This window comes from Thamnophis elegans, chromosome 8 (genome assembly GCF_009769535.1).
Source record: "Thamnophis elegans isolate rThaEle1 chromosome 8, rThaEle1.pri, whole genome shotgun sequence".
NCBI classification, from domain to species: domain Eukaryota; kingdom Metazoa; phylum Chordata; class Lepidosauria; order Squamata; family Colubridae; genus Thamnophis; species Thamnophis elegans.
In genome coordinates this window covers 75,005,352-75,021,079 of record NC_045548.1, presented here as the reverse complement: position 1 = coordinate 75,021,079, position 15,728 = coordinate 75,005,352, and the positions used below count along the sequence as shown (strand labels likewise).

The window sequence follows — 15,728 nt, the reverse complement described above, 5'->3', positions numbered from 1 at the left end:
TTCCATTCCATTCCATATTCTGTTCTATTCTGTTCTATTCTATTCTGCATTCCATTCTATTCCATATTCTGTTCTATTCTTATCTGCATTCCATTCCATATTCTGTTCTATTCTATTCTATCTGCATTCCATTCCATTCCATATTCTGTTCTATTCTATTCTATCTGCATTCCATTCCATATTCTGTTCTATTCTGTTCTATTCTATTTGCATTCCATTCCATTCCATATTCTGTTCTATTCTATTCTATCTGCATTCCATTCCATATTCTGTTCTATTCTGTTCTATTCTATTCTGCATTCCATTCCATGTTCTACTCTACTCTACTCTACTCTGCATTCCATTTTATATGCTATGCTATCCTATCCTAATAATGAAATGTCTGCAAGGAAAGCAACCCAGCTCAGAGACCCCCAAGGGACCCACCCATTTCAACCCTGAGCTACTCATATTCTCCTTTATTGAACCACATGCCTTGGTTCTTCTAATTATGTTTTAAAAAAGGAAGTCAAACTTGCAATGCTCCCTCTAGGGGGAGAAAAATAAATGAAAGCCAAGAATGAGGATTGCAAGGTTTATTTTGCTTTGCAATAAAGGTTTGTTTAGTCTTTGGACATCAAGGTTTTACTTAATCCCGTGCCAATCTTTGCCTTTGACGGGATGCCACAAAGATGAAGGAGTCAAGTTATTCTCCAAAGCACGAGAGGGCAGGACAAGAAGTAATGGGTGGAAACTAATCAAGGAGAGAAGCAACCTAGAACTAAGGAGAAATATCCAGATAGTGAGACCAATTCATCAGTTTACCTCCATTTATTAATGGAGCAATCCATTAATAATTTTTTAAAATAAATTTTTATTCAACATTTTTCCAACATTAAAATCACAGTTACACTCTTGCAGCTTTCCATCAGGAGTTTGTATCTGCATGCATAATTCGTGTGAATCCTATATACTTTGTCTAATTCATTTTCCACTTCTGGATTGTTTTTTTTTCCAGGGGTTCAGCCAAGAGTTCTGCCATTAATTTTGGAAGTTCTTCCTCCTTACTTTCAACTATATTTTGGAATTGAAGATAAAATGTTTTTTTGTCCATCTCTAAATTTATTATGGCGTTTTCCAATTCTTTATTTACTGCCATCATTCTACTTTCTATTTTAGTTAATCTTTTTCCCGTTTGTTCCATTCTGGCTTCTACTATTTTTATTTTTTGTTTATTTTGTGTCCATTAATAAATTATCTAGCTACAGCTCAAGAGAAACAGGGAGATGATCTTCATAGGTAGAACCTCCATGGAGTACACATTGATCCATGTTGGAGCCCAGACAACAACTGAGAGCGGGGAGGACTGCCAAGCAGATTATAGGAAGCTCACTTCATGTTATTCAGGATACTGCATATGAGCACTATGTGCTTAGAGCTCAAAGCATTGTGAGAGACCCCCGACAACCACTTTATAGTGTGTTTCTGTTGCTCCTCTATGGGGAGGGGGGAGCTTTCAAAATACTTATAGCAGGACTACTGTGGTAGATTCTGTAACAGCTTTGTTCCTTATAGCATTTATTTGTAAACTTGCAGGATTCTATTTTTGGGATGTATATATATATACATCTGAACTGGACTCTGTTGTTCCTCTGTGCCATATATTATATGTAGGTATTGGCCTATCGTTATTATTTTATTTTTCATATTACACTTTCAAAACTCTATATCAGGGTTGACTCAGCCTTCCATCCTTTCGAGGTGGGTAAAATGAGGACCCAGATTGTTGGGGGCAATATGCTGACTCTGTAAACCGCTTAGAGAGGGCTGAAAGCCCTATGAAGCGGTATATAAGTCTAACTGCTATTGCTATTGCTATATATAGCAGTATTTTTCTGTTTACATTGGCTTTTTATTAACTATTTTGTTTTGCAGATTGCATCAATTTTGTTTGTTCTCAATGGATCCAGATATTATTTAAGGTTTAGAAAATGAATAAACCGTGTTGTGAGTCTTCACAACTGGTCTTCCTCCATAGTGTTTGGGTCTTCTGGACTGTCCTGCTCTTCCTTGAAGACTCTTTGCAGAGCCACCTTCAATGATGCTCTGGGCTTATCCTTTCCCGTCTTCGTCCTTCCCATTAAGAAATAAAGGAGTGGGTTGATACTGCTGCTGAGAGCCGTACAACCTATCCCAACAGTCATGAGGATGGGATTATAGGAACCAAAATATTCAATGACATAAAAGACATTCATTGGGAAGGAAAGTAGGAGGAAGAAAAGGAGAGCCAGCAAGATGGTAGTGAGAAGTTTCCTTTGATTGCGTTGCGATTTAGACCTCACATGAATCGAGAGGGTCACAGTAGATACAACCATGAGTGGTGTACAAAGTAAACCATTCACAATCATCTGATAAAGAAAACGTGACCTTCCAAAGCTTTCGGTCAGATCCAGAATGAAGTGCACTGCAGAGAGCAGGAAGGAGAGGATCCAGATGAGGCCACAAACAAGGGGAGACAGATGTGGTGGACGATGGCAGCGATGCCAGAGAGGGAAAAGGACAGCCACACACCTGTCCAGGCTGATGGCCGTCAGCAAAAACTGGCTGGCAGAATAGGTGAAGAAAAAGAACTCAAAAAATAAGAAGAAAAAGGTTCTGATAATGTATGATCGTTGAACCAGAGATAACACCGCCACAAAGATTGCTGAAATAATGAGGGATACAGCGACCCCAAAATCAGCAATGGAGAGATTCAGGATGAAAGTGGTGAAAGGATTCCTCTTAATGCGATGGGCTAGGAGGTAAATTGTTCTTCCATTTCCCACCAGGCCTAATATGCAGATAATGACAATGACACCATTAGAAAGGTTTCGTGTTAAATTGTTGGGCAGTTGCTCATATGGGTAAGGATAAATTTCTGGTATTCTGGCAGTATTGGAAACAATTTCCACAATTTCTGTTGTATTGAAAGAAGTGCTGACAAGTTCAGGGTCACTCGTATCAGGTTTAGGAATATTCCAACTGATTTCAGGCTCAGGTATCCTGCTAATGAAAAGATACCAAAGGAGAATCAGTCCTTCTAACAGAAATGTATATACGTGCATGCACACATACACACACACACAGTTTTTTAAAAACCTTACATCAATATTTTTTTTCAGTCTTGGGAGTATCCATATGAGTCAATATAAAAGGAAAAAAGAATAACTTCCCATAGTTGTATACTATAGGCCCATGATGATGAACCTATGGTAGGCGTGCCCAAAGTTGCACATGGAGCCATGTCACCTGGCACATGTTCCCTGTTCCTCTTCTGGGTTTCTGGGGTGCATGCATGCAGAATGATCAGCTGGCTTTTGTGTGTATGGCAGTGCTGGAAACTGAAAGAGCCGGACTTCCATTTTCCTGCAGAAGTATGCATTCTGGACAGTTGATAGTCAGGTGCTCATGCACTCCAGAAACTGAAACACTAGATGGCCGGCATGCATGCATATGCCAGAAACTGGAAGTTCATTTTTGGGCATGTGCATGCGCCTTCAGCAGCTCCTCTTCCAGATTGTGGCCCGGATGAGCACACGTGCTTCCTTTTTGGCACTCGGTGCTGAAAAGGTTTGCCATCACTGCTATAGGCCATCTAACCAAGCAGAAGAAATAGATGAACTATTGCCAAAAGCTTTGCCAAAAGTTAAGAAATGTGTGTAAAGAACATACCACAGGAGTAGTGGTGAATTTTAATTACCTAGACATTAACTTGGAGACAAAACAGGAGTGAAATTCAGCAGGTTCTGACAGGTTCTGGAGAACCAGTTGTGGAAAGTTTGACTAGTTTTGAAAACCGGCAAATACCACCTCTGGCTGGTCCCAGAGAGGGGTGGGAATGGAGCTTTTGCAATATCCTTCCCCCGGAGTGGGGAGAGAATGGAGATTTTGCAATATCCTTCCCTTGGAGTGGGGAGAGAATGGAGATTTTGCAGTATCCTTCACCTGCCACGCCCACCAAGACATGCCCACAGAACCAGTAGTAAAAAAATTTGAATTTCACCACTGCCCTGCATTGAACACAAAAATCATCATTGGCTTTCTTAGGACTCTGAAGTATCTAGACATCCTCCCCCCCCCAATGTGGATTAAGAGCAAGCTGAGTTGGGCAGCTTCATCCACAAGAGGTTTCCTTACCAGCAGCTGCAATGGGCAGAGAAGCAATTTTCCCTTTAGAGTGTTATGAAACAATTGGAAAATTACCTCCATTCCTGCAAAGAAAATATTTTATATTGTAATATTCTTACCCAAGAGAGTATTCAGGCCACCAGTGTCCAATCCAAGGTCCATCAGCATCATCTAAGGAAGAAATTAAAGTAAATAAAGATTGTGATGCCGCAAGGGAGAAAAAAATGCTAATATGTTTTAGAAAGTTCCTCCACACAGAATTGTGTCTTTCTGAATGGGAATCTCTCTATGCATAAATCAAATAATCCTCAATGGATCCTCCCCCCCCCCCCGGTGGTTGCTCAGATAGTCATTAGCCAATACTCAGTCCTTGTGGCTCTGTCTAAGCTGTCCAAGAATATTTAACCTGATAATCAACTCAAAGATGCTCATTTTGAAGAAGAAACCATTTCCCCCAATCTCGTTTTTGCTTCATTTTCAGAAATGCATCTGGGCCTCCAATCACATTTTTTCCTTAAAGTTCTCTTAAAGTACATGGAGATTGACTTCATCTCTCATGTCCTCCGAAGGACAATTCTGGATGATACTAGAGGAAATGGCAGGTATCAGTGTGTTCACATTCTTACATTACCCATGAAAGCTATGTTATGAAAAATTCCCTCGGGAAACACTTTGTGAATGGAGCAGAGGTGGTATTCAGCCTGTTCTGTCAGGTTCTGGAGAACCGGTAGTAGAAATTTTGAGTAGTTCATAGAACCAGCAAATAGGCTGGCCCCGCCCCTGCTGCCTCCCAGCTGATCTTCTTTTGTTGCCCTGAACAGGAGAATAGAGCTGGAAAGCAGGTTAGTGGGGTGGGGAGGGAATGGGGATTTTGCAGGATCCTTCCCCTGTCATGCCCACAAAGCCATGTCCACAGAACCAGAATCCCACCACTGGAATGCACCCTTTGTGAATGTCTTCAATATGCCAACACAACTCCTACCCTCAGGGGTTGATGGATCTTATGATTTGGTAACAGAGTTATACTTTTGGAATAAACTCACAAAGCACTATTAATCCCTTGAGGTTTTCATTATCAGTTGTATTCACAAAGGCAAAGACATTGTATATAATATAGTTTTCATGCTTTTCATACCTTCTGAGTTATTAAATTCTTGCTCCATTGTGCAAAATGTGTTGTTTGGTGCTAAGAAAGGTTCAATTCATTGGTTAGTTGGACAACCTGGGACACTGCAATTTAAGTGAAAATATAATTAATAAAAGAAACTAAACTTGTGCATACTTCTGATTGTCAAAATGGTGTGTTCTTGGGAAATTCAATTCAATGGAAGGCAGGTTGTTAGCAATTGTTTATTCTGCAGGTCTAATTATCCACTGAAGTCTGTCTCTGTCTTGTTGGGTTTCAGAGCCAAACCAGACAGTTATAGAGGTGCAGATGACAGACTCAATGATTCCTGTGTAGAAGAGAATCAGCAGCTCTTTGGGCAGTTTGAACGTTCTGAGTTGGCACAGAAAGAACATTCTTTGTTGAGCTTTTTTGATGACTTTTTTGATGTTAGGTGACCATTTTCAGTCTTGAGATATGATAGAACGTAGAAACAGTCTCTACTGTTGATACTTTATTGTCTAGTATTATAACAGGTGATAGGATAGGAGGGTTTCTGCCAAAATCTAACACCATTTCTATCATTTTGAGTCTATTTAGTTCAAGATTGTTCTCTTTGCACCACAAGGCTTCCGTGTTTCCCCGAAAATAGGACATGTCCTGCTAATAAGCCCAGGGCTGGTTTTTGCCTGGTTTTTGAGGTGGGTGTAAATATATGCCCTCCCCCCAAAAATAAGCCCTAGTGAAAGGGTGCCATGAGATGTGCAGGAGGAAGCCCTTCCCTTCCCCGGTCACCTCAGCGCTTCTCGGCTCTTTAATATGAGCCGATCTGGCTGCCATTCAAAAAACAGCAGATTTGTGGGTGCTGCTCAGTCTGTGGCCTCCAGAAAGTGTGGCTGCTTTTGCCATCGATTACGGCCACAAAAGCAGCAGGAGGCCAAGTGATGCACCCCACGAGCCTTGCACTGGCCTTCCAAAGGGTACTGTAGCGTGGATCGGGACAAAATGAGGGTAAAAAAATTGGGGATAGCTGCTGCTACATTACCCTTTGAAAGGCCGGCTTGAGTCTCCTGCTGCGAAAGTTGCTGTGCCCGAGACTGCTTTTGGGAGAAGAGGCAAAGGGGAAGCAATCAGCTTAATCTCGCCCTTGCTCTCAGCCCCCCTTCGGCTGAGCTCAAGCAGAGAAGTGGCCCGCAGGCTTTCAGGAACAAAGTTGACAGGAGTCAGGGTAGGGGGGAATGTCCAGTGCGGCCCCAGCGCTCTTCTTTGCTTGTAAACAGAATCTTGGGAGTGGGAAATGGTATTCCCAGGAAGGGTGGGTATGTGGATATGTGTATAAAAAACACAAAGCGAGGGAGCCAGCAGCCACGGATTAAGGAGCTTTATGAAACGTTACACCTACACATAAAGTTTGGCAAGGGAGGGAGAAGAGATACGTCCCTCTCTTGGCAGTGTTTTGCTTGAAATATTTGAGACTCAGCCAGAGAGAAGGAAGAATGAACCCTGGGAGGAGATGCTGCTGACACTGATGCCTGCAGAGACACAGATAGAGCGAAGTTCATTGACATGCGTCCTACTTGAGACTTGCAGCTCCGTCGTGTTCCTCACTGTTTTGTCCAGGGAAGTTGAACTCGCAAGATTTTTTTTTTGCAGGGTGCTTCCCTGGACAAAACAGTGAGAAACACGACGGAGCTGCAAGTCTTGGGTAGGATGCCTGTCTCGCAGCCCAACTCCTCCGACCCCACCCCAATGCTAACAGAATCCAGGCTGCTTCCCTTCCCCACTATCTCTTTAGCGAGAGGGGTGGCAGGTGGGGTGGGGGAGAAGTGATAGGTGTGGAGTGAGACATGGCTTCTCTTTCCAATTTTTTCCAATTTTAATAGATTTGTATGCCGCCCAATCCCGAAGGACTCCAGGCGGCTTACATAAAAACAGATAAAAAGCATTTAAAAAAGTTTAAAGTACAGAACAAAGATGAGTTAAAGGAAGGCATAACATACACTCCATCTTAATGGGGCTGAAGATCAATCTAGATCAACAGCCCCAGGCCTGCTGGAACAGCCAGGTCTTAACAGACTTATGGAAGGCCAAGAGAGTGGGGAGGGTCCGGATCTCAGGGGGTAGATTGTTCCAAAGGGCCAGCTCTTGTCTTCTCTTCCCCCTCTCGCCAGGCACGGCAGGCTTCCTCTGCAGCTTCCAAGCTGGGGCAGAGAGGAGGCAAAACACTCACCCCTGGGGATGAATCAGACGCTTCACTGGAGAAACTGCCCCACGCCAACCCAGGCTTCCTAAATCTCCCACGCCCCAGATTGTCCCCCTTGGAAAGAAAGCCCAACCTGATGCAGGGCAGTAACAGGACACGTCAGAGCAGTGCCAGCCAGCCGCTCAGCCGGCGCAAAGAACAGGGAGGGGAGGCGATGGGGGCGACAGGACATGCAGTTCCATGCTTGCTGCCTCCTGCATCCCCAAAATAATAAGGACCCCCCCCCCTCAATAATAAGACCAAGGCCATATTTCATGGGCCAAAATAAAATAAGACCCTGTCTTACTTTTGGGGAAACACGATAGTTGTTCAACTTCTCATCTGAATGCAGATTCATCGTTGTCTCGAACGAGACCAATCACTGTTGTATCATCTGCAAACTTCAGTATTTTAACAGAGGGGTCTTTTGAGATGCAGTCATTGGTGTATAGAGAGAAGAGGAGAGGAGAGAGCACACAGCCCTGGGGGGCTCCTATTTATTGGAGAATGCTGGAAAAACAATTGTTGCTGAACTGAGTTCTGTTATTGGTCAGAGGATCCTTCAGCATTAGGTGATCCCATCCTGATGGTCCCCAGGTCCTACCCTGACCTCAAAAAGGAGAACTTCGAAAGTAACAGTTACAAAAACCCTAAGCTTACCTGATGATGCTAAGAATCTCCCAACAGAGCCAGCAAGGTCTCTTTCAGAATCTAAGGATATGAGCTCTTCTTCAATGGCTCCCGTTGGCCTCCACTCGATGCAGTTAGTTCCTGCTTCAGAGGAAGAAGAATTGAGCTGGACCAAGCTGCAAACTTTCTCAGAAATAAAAAACAAGACCTTACGTCATATGCATGTCTGGCTTTTTCAATTTTAAAGTGGAATCGCACACAAGTTCAAAGGAAGTGCTTGAAGATACCAACATATCACAAGGCGATAAGAGTTTTAAGGTCAGGGATTGAGATTTGGTTTCCCACAAAGATTTATGGTCCAATAAATGAAGAGTAGCATTTAAAAATCTTTTTACTAGATTTTTGCCAGGTTGTTTATATGTGCAACAATGGAAGGAAGAGTTCATACCCCACAGTGGAAGTAATAGAGTTTGAAAGTAAGATATTGATGAAATTGATTGCTCTGCTTAAAGACTATAATCTGAACAAGTTTCTTGTGGCTTGGCGATCCCTGTTTTCCGAGTTCATATATTATGCTAAGCCAAAGTGTGACTGTGGTTTGTAAACAAGCCATCCTTATTAGATCAGCACATTCTGTGAAGCCAGAAAACTGAGTTTAACGCTATCAACTCTGGCTTAGCACTCTTTGAGAACTCCCCTAAGGTAACTATAGAGAATTCACCTACTTTGGTTGGTGTTCCCTCAAAGCAGAAGGTTTGTTGCCTCGCAGGCTATACTTAAATAAATAACACCAAAGGTGGAGATGAAATCCATTTTATTCTTTCCAGAATAGGTCACTTGATGATTCCCAAATCAAAGGACCAGGGACAAACTTTCCAGCATTTTTATGCCCATGCTTGCAGAAAAAGCTTCATGGGATTTTAGAGATTATCAAAGCAACCGCATCTAGCAGGCATTTCTGATCAGTACAGTCAGCATTTTTGATATCTCTTCTATCTCAGGAAGGCAGGAAAAATAAAGTTGCATGAGTCACATCTGCCATCTATCAATTGCCTGTGTTTCCTGCAGCACCACAGCTGCAGCCCCTTAAATGGCAGAGCCACAGGATAGCTTTTACAGCCCAATCTTCCACTTTAGCTTTGCATGTGAACATTTTTCTCAGAAGCAGCATGGAAGGCCATTCGGAATATGACAATGGCTGAAAAGTTCAAAATGGCTGCATATTGGCTCTTGGACCAGTTGAAACTTCCAAGTACTCTTCAAGGGCAGTCTCGTGTAATGTGCATTGTTGTAGTCCAGCCTGGAGTTCATGAGTGACCATGAGCAGGGCCTCATGGTCCAAGAATACATGCAATGGATACACTGCCTTAAGCTATGCAAAGATGCTCCTAGGCTACAGTAGCTGTGGATCAGTGGTGGGATTCAAACTTTTTTATTGCCGGTTCTGTGGGAATGGCTTGGTGGGCATGGCAGGGGAAGAATACTGTAAAATCTCCATTTCCTTCCAATCAGCTGGCACTCGGGAGGCAGAGAATAGATGGAGGTGGGGCCAGTCAAAGGTGATATTTACCAGTTTTTCGAACTACTCAAAAATCCCACTACCGGTTCTCCAGAATTAGCTCAGATCCTGCCGAATACCACCTCTGCTGTGCATGCAGCTCCTCCCAGGTTGTCAGTTAGAGAGACAAATTTGTTATAGCCCTGTATCACGGATCTCAATTGCAAAACAGTTTTAGATATGGTACGGTCATTTTCATAATTTTTGACATGGTTCTGGATAATTACTGTAGTTTATAGCAGTGGAGAGAACTTTCTTGCTTTCTCCGTCTTTTCCCAGTCTTCAAGATGAATTCTGGCAACATACTTTTTCGAGGGAAACAAAATAAGTTCAGATTTTATTTTTGTAGCAAGAAACAATTCTTTTAGTCGAGCGATCGCTAAGATTAGCGACAAGTTAGAACTACATTTTTACAGAGGGGTTGAAACAGTGTTTGTAGATTTCTCTGTGTTTTCAGGAGTTTCATCTTCCTGGATGGCTCTTTGAAAAACGACCTTGAATCTCTCCTTGGTCTGAGCTCGTCTCTTTCTCCCAACCAGAAAATAGATCACTGGGTTAACAGGGATCTGATGTGATGTTGCCAACTTCACCTGCTGCTTTGTGAATAGAGTAGCCTGGCTTTACAAAATATCCATTCACAATGCTTAGCCCCTTCAGGCTTCTGCTTGAGGCTGTTTCCTATGGCAGAAAGAAAACACATGATAAGAAAATATTGAAAGTCTGACTAATTAATCTATTTTTATTCTTGGCTTTTTCCTTCTATGTAGCAATTTTGCTACCACTTCCCTTTAGACGGTTCATCAGTTAGAAAAAAAAACTGTTGATATCAGCATTCTCTTCCTCTTTTTTCCATATCTGTTATTAGCATCAGGGAGGAAGAAGGAGGAGGAGGAGAAACAGAAGAAGAAGAAGAGGAGGAAGATGATGATGAAGAAGATGAAGAGGAGAAGGAGGAGAAGGAGAAGCAGAAATATGAATAATTACTCAGGCAGAATGCAGAGGAGAAAAAGAAGGCAAAAGGTAAGTGAAAGAATCTCCAACAAACAAAAAGGGACAAGAACATTTGATAGGACAGAAGATAATTATTGAAATAATTCTGCTCTCTGTGACCTGAACAGTGTGTGTCCTGTCTTCCCAAGGTTCTAGGTAGCTAACCTTTAATTAAAACTTATTAGACTAATCCACCCTGCACTAAAGTAAGACATAAAACAAAATAATAAAATAAAGTGAAGAAGACAGTGAAACAACATCTATACCACCATAGAAGCAACCTTAAAATCATCACTATAGAAGGTCTCAAAAGTAAGGACATATTTTTGCAATTATTTTTGGAATGATATAAATGAGTCATTTACTTGGGCAGAATGTAGGGGAGAAAGAGCAGGGAAAAGGTAAAGAACAGAAACCCAAATTAAAACAAGAGAGAGAGAGAGAAGATGATTTGATAGGACAGAAGACAATGATTGCAATATTTCTCTGAGCTGAAAAATCTAACCAAGCAGTGCGGTGGCACAAGGCATGATATATCCAGAGAATCTTCTCTGGTTCTCCAGAATAAAATGAGGAGCTTAGAGTCTGGCCACGGATGAGTGGAAAAGTCACTAGAAGAGAACCAGAAAAGGACATTGTCACAATTTTTTTGACAAGCATTGCAAATGATTGACCCTGTGCTTATAATTTAGTGGTACAAAATGTAAGTGCTCTAAGGTCCCCTATACTGGATGCATCAGAGATCCCCACACTGTCTCCAAGCAGAACTCCATTTCTGAGACTCATCCTGAACTGGCAAAGAGCCATTTTCATAGAATAGATACCTTGAAGAACTTTGTTTTTGCTAAGGACCTACCTGGCGATGCTCACCAAGAATTCTTGGTGAGCATCAACAAATCCCTTTGAGAATCCAAGGAGGTCCAGAAAGGATGTTAGACTGCTTCGATGAATCCACTTCGGACTGTATTTGATGTCGCTGTGTGAGAGTAGCAGAATTTATTTAGCAAAAGGACCAGATTTCCTCGTTGAGTAAAAGAGGAACTTACTTGACATTTTGCTATAAACCAGGAGTGAGAAAGTAGTTCTAAAATTCTGTGGAAAGGAGAAGTTGAAAAACTGAATCGTAACTTGGAAGAAGAAAACAAGAAATAACAAATTGAAAATCAGTCTACCTTGTTCCCCCTTCCAAATTATGATTCACTTTAAATACTTGCTTTACCTGTAGAAACACTTTTATTTTTCTGGTTCAGAGCAAAATGTAAAGCAAGTTCCTCCTTTCTGTTCCCTTTGTTGGATAAATTCCGCTTTTCAACACGGCTAGATGATTGCAAACAAAGACATCTCATTTTCTGGATGTCTTTGGCTTCTCAAAGAGACCTGTTGACTTACACCAGGGATTCTTCCACATTATCACCAGGTACGGTAAGGTTGAATTTTCATTATGATAACTGCTATATGAAAAGAACTCATTCTCAGTTCAGGATGAGTCTCAGAAACTTTCTAGATTGTGATTATTTGAGAGCATGATTTCTTAGAAAAGTATTCATCACAAATGACACCACAGAAGGAAACAAAATCAGATAAATATTTGGGTGGGGGAGATAAACCATTTCAGGGTGTACTTCTTGAACACTGAAAGTCCTAACCAACATAACCAACCACCTTATAGTCATGCCAAACTGCCTGCCATAGAAACACTAATCGACCCAACTAAGTTCTCATATCTGTTTGGAGATTGTGAGGAGATTTCTGATGCATCCAGTATATTGTGTCTTAGAGTGTTTACATCTTCTACCACTAAATTATAAGCAGAGGGACAATCCGTAGGCTTCACCTTGTAAGAGCCAAGGTGGCGCAGTGGTTAAATGCAGCACTGCAGGCTACTGCTAGATCAGCAGGTCAGCGGTTCAAATCTCACCGGCTCAGGGTTGACTCAGCCTTCCATCCTTCCGAGGTGGGTAAAATGAGGACCCAGATTGTTGGGGGAAATATGCTGACTCTCTGTAAAACCGCTTAGAGAGGCCTGAAAGGCCTATGAAGCGGTATATAAGTCTACTGCTATTGCTATTATTCACCAAGAGTCCAACATCCCTTATCAAGTCCTAATGTGTAGTGACCCACAATTCTGCTCTTGCTGTTCTAGGCAGGTGGGGCTATTTGTCAAGAAAATCCTTTTCTTTGAAATTTGCCACAGAGTTTGTGAATAGAATAGAATAAAAGAGTTGGAAGGGACCTTGGAGGTCTTCTAGTCCAACCCCCTGCCTAGGTAGGAAACCCTATGCTGTTTCAGACAAATGGCTATCCAACATCTTCTTAAAGACTTCCAGTGTTGGGGCATTCACAACTTCTGGAGGCAAGCTGTTCCACTGATTAATTGTACTAACTGTCAGGAAATTTCATTTTGTTAGATAGCTCCCAATGTTCAAGTTTTGTCAAGATCCTCCTGTATTTTAAGCCTATGAAGATGTCCTTTTCTGGTCCTGTTCTCTTATGGACTTCTTTCTCACCCATGACCCAAGTCTAAGCTCCTCATTTCCATTCCTCAGAATCTTCCTTGGATATATTTTATCTTATGAATGAAGGCAAATATACATATCCTAAAATAAAGTTACAGGATCCAGTCTGGGTTGGTCATTGGGACCAGAGTTTTAATCTTCAGGGAAAATCTTTTTCATGGAATGTGTGCTATGCATAATATTTATGGGGTGCTTGGCTGTATGTGCCAACAGGATATGGTAGAGTGTTCCACACATTTACTACCCTATTGTAGAAATCATTTTTCCTGCAATCAAGATTAGAACGGATTACATTTAGTTTGTATCTATTGATAACCCTTGTGTTATTCCAGTTGGAGTAATGTTGAAGTATGTTGTATGCTATCAGAGTGATCATATGAACATTGTATTCTTTTCACTTTTGATGTTACATAGTTCTTGCAAAGAACCAGAGGAAACAAACTCCCCACAAAATGGACAAACATTTCTGCTTTTGTCTGTCAAAGTGATGAAGGAAACTGTCCTCCATGAACCACTTCTGCTTCGCTTGTATGGAAAAGCACTGAGGTGAACCAAGTCCTTTCTGGGAGTCAAGTTCTTCATTAGCTCTCAAAGAAGTTCTATGCGTCAGATGATGAGCTGACCTTGAATGGCTCAAAACTGATGGAAGAGAATCTTCTGATATCACCACTGTTGCCTTCTTGAGAAGAAATCAGAAGTATTTATATGAGGAAATATTCAAAAGCATAATCCAAGTAGAGGAAGGTTCCTGTGAAATTTCTCACATCTTCCACCCTGATTCTTGGAAAAATCGAAATAGATGCAAATGACGTTTGATGGCTGTTGACTAAAACAAGGGTGAGTGGCTTGTTCTTTAGCTGTCTGGCTCCATCAATATCCCTCAGCAAGAAGCAGAAACAAACAAACAAACAAAACAAAACAAGAGTCATTTCTATAGAAGAAGACAAGCAACAGGATAACCATCTTTTCTGGAGTAACAGATGCTAAAATGGGAAATTGGACAGTCAATTATATTTCACCCAATGGCACGGATGACATGTCCTCAGAGGCCAACATTTATCAATTTGACTGTCAGAAAAAAGTCATCCATTCTTTAATCATTTTAATTTGCATTCTAGGAATTATTGGAAATGGAATTGTCATCCGCATTTTGCATTTTCAAATTAAGAGGACTCCTTTCATCATCTATATCCTCAATTTGGTTGTGGCGGACAGCGGGACTCTCGTATTCCTATTTATCTCAGCAATTTGGCACATAACTATGGACAATTCCAACCTAGAAATCATAGAATGTTTAGTAGGAACTTTCTGCACGGGTCAATTTCTTCTGACAATCATCAGCATTGACCGGTGTTTGGCTGTCTTCTTCCCAATTTGGCATCGATGTCATCAGCCTCCATACCTCTCCACCATTCTCTGTGCCGTTGCGTGGATTGTCTCTTTTTCAGTCTGCGCAATTCATTACACTCTGATTTTGGTCAAAGGCTCTCGAAACATGCGCCATTTCTACCACCTGTTTATATATACTATCATTTGCGTCCCACTCATGGTGGTCTCCAGCCTGGCCCTCTTCCTCAAAGGGTACCTTAAATCTCGAATGAAGAGGCGAGGAAAGCTTCTCAAAGCCATCTTGCTGGCCCTGCTTTTCTTCCTCATCTTTTCATTGCCAACAACCATCATTTATCTCATCAACCTGATTTCCAATGAAAAGTATTTCAATTTATTTCAGTATGGCTACTTATGTGCCTGTCTAAACAGTAGCGTTAACCCACTGATCTATTTTTTGCTGGGGAGAAAGAAGGAACATCATTCTATGTACAACCTAAACATTAGCCTCCAGAGAGTCTTCAAGGAAGAAGAAGAAGAAGAGAGTGACAAGCAACCAAAGATCCAGGTTGATATCCATTTATGATGTACTCATGAGACAGTGGTGGGATTCAGCCAGCTTGCACCTACTCGGGAGAACCGGTTGTTAACCTTCTAAGCAGTTTGGAGAACCGGTTGTTGGAAGAAATCTCATTTTGTTTTTTTTTCCATTTTACAGGGCTAATCCTGTAAGGGAGGCAGGAAGGAAATATTCTGGTGTTGCTTCTAGCCTCATCTTTATTGCCCTGCTTACAGAAACTGCCTCTCCGGTTAACAGCTGTAACAGCTAAGGCGAAGTGCCCATCGACATGTGTGATGTTGAGTTGGCCACGCCCACCCAATCACATGACCACCAAGCCCCACCTACCCAGCTGGTCATTAGGGCAGAGAACTGGTTGTTAAATTATTTGAATCCCACCACTATCATGAGAGTGACAAACCCTGATTTATATGTTCATATACACACTGACAAAGTTGTTAGATTAAAAAAAGAGTGATTTTGTGTCCCAGTTCAGCCACCAAGAACTCCTAAGGGAAACTTTTAATATAGTCATAGGACCAATCCATTAATAAGGAGGAGCCGAGGTGGCACAAGAAGGAGCCGAGGTGGCGCGGTGGTTAGAGTGCAGTACTGCAGGCCACTTCAGCTGACTGTTATCTGCAGTTCAGCAGTTC

General features: G+C 41.8%; 2 protein-coding genes and 1 long non-coding RNA gene across 3 annotated transcripts; 1 reads left to right on the top strand and 2 right to left on the bottom strand.

Annotated features, from left to right (window-relative positions):
- Positions 1-1,994: 1,994 nt before the first annotated feature.
- LOC116512049 (proto-oncogene Mas-like) lies at positions 1,995-5,309 on the bottom strand. Its single transcript, XM_032222324.1, has 3 exons — positions 5,282-5,309; positions 4,266-4,317; positions 1,995-3,024 (listed from the first exon to the last, which is right to left on the bottom strand). Exons 1-3 carry the CDS (start codon positions 5,307-5,309, stop codon positions 1,995-1,997), a joined length of 1,110 nt encoding a protein of 369 aa, XP_032078215.1.
- A 21-nt stretch (positions 5,310-5,330) lies between these two features.
- On the bottom strand, positions 5,331-8,275 carry LOC116512192. The gene is made up of 2 exons (XR_004255844.1): positions 8,154-8,275; positions 5,331-5,376 (listed from the first exon to the last, which is right to left on the bottom strand). It is a non-coding gene; the product is annotated as an uncharacterized LOC116512192 (long non-coding RNA).
- A 5,900-nt stretch (positions 8,276-14,175) lies between these two features.
- Positions 14,176-15,099, top strand: LOC116512048 (proto-oncogene Mas-like). The gene has a single exon (XM_032222323.1). It carries the CDS (start codon positions 14,176-14,178, stop codon positions 15,097-15,099), a length of 924 nt encoding a protein of 307 aa, XP_032078214.1.
- The last annotated feature ends 629 nt before the right edge of the window (positions 15,100-15,728 follow it).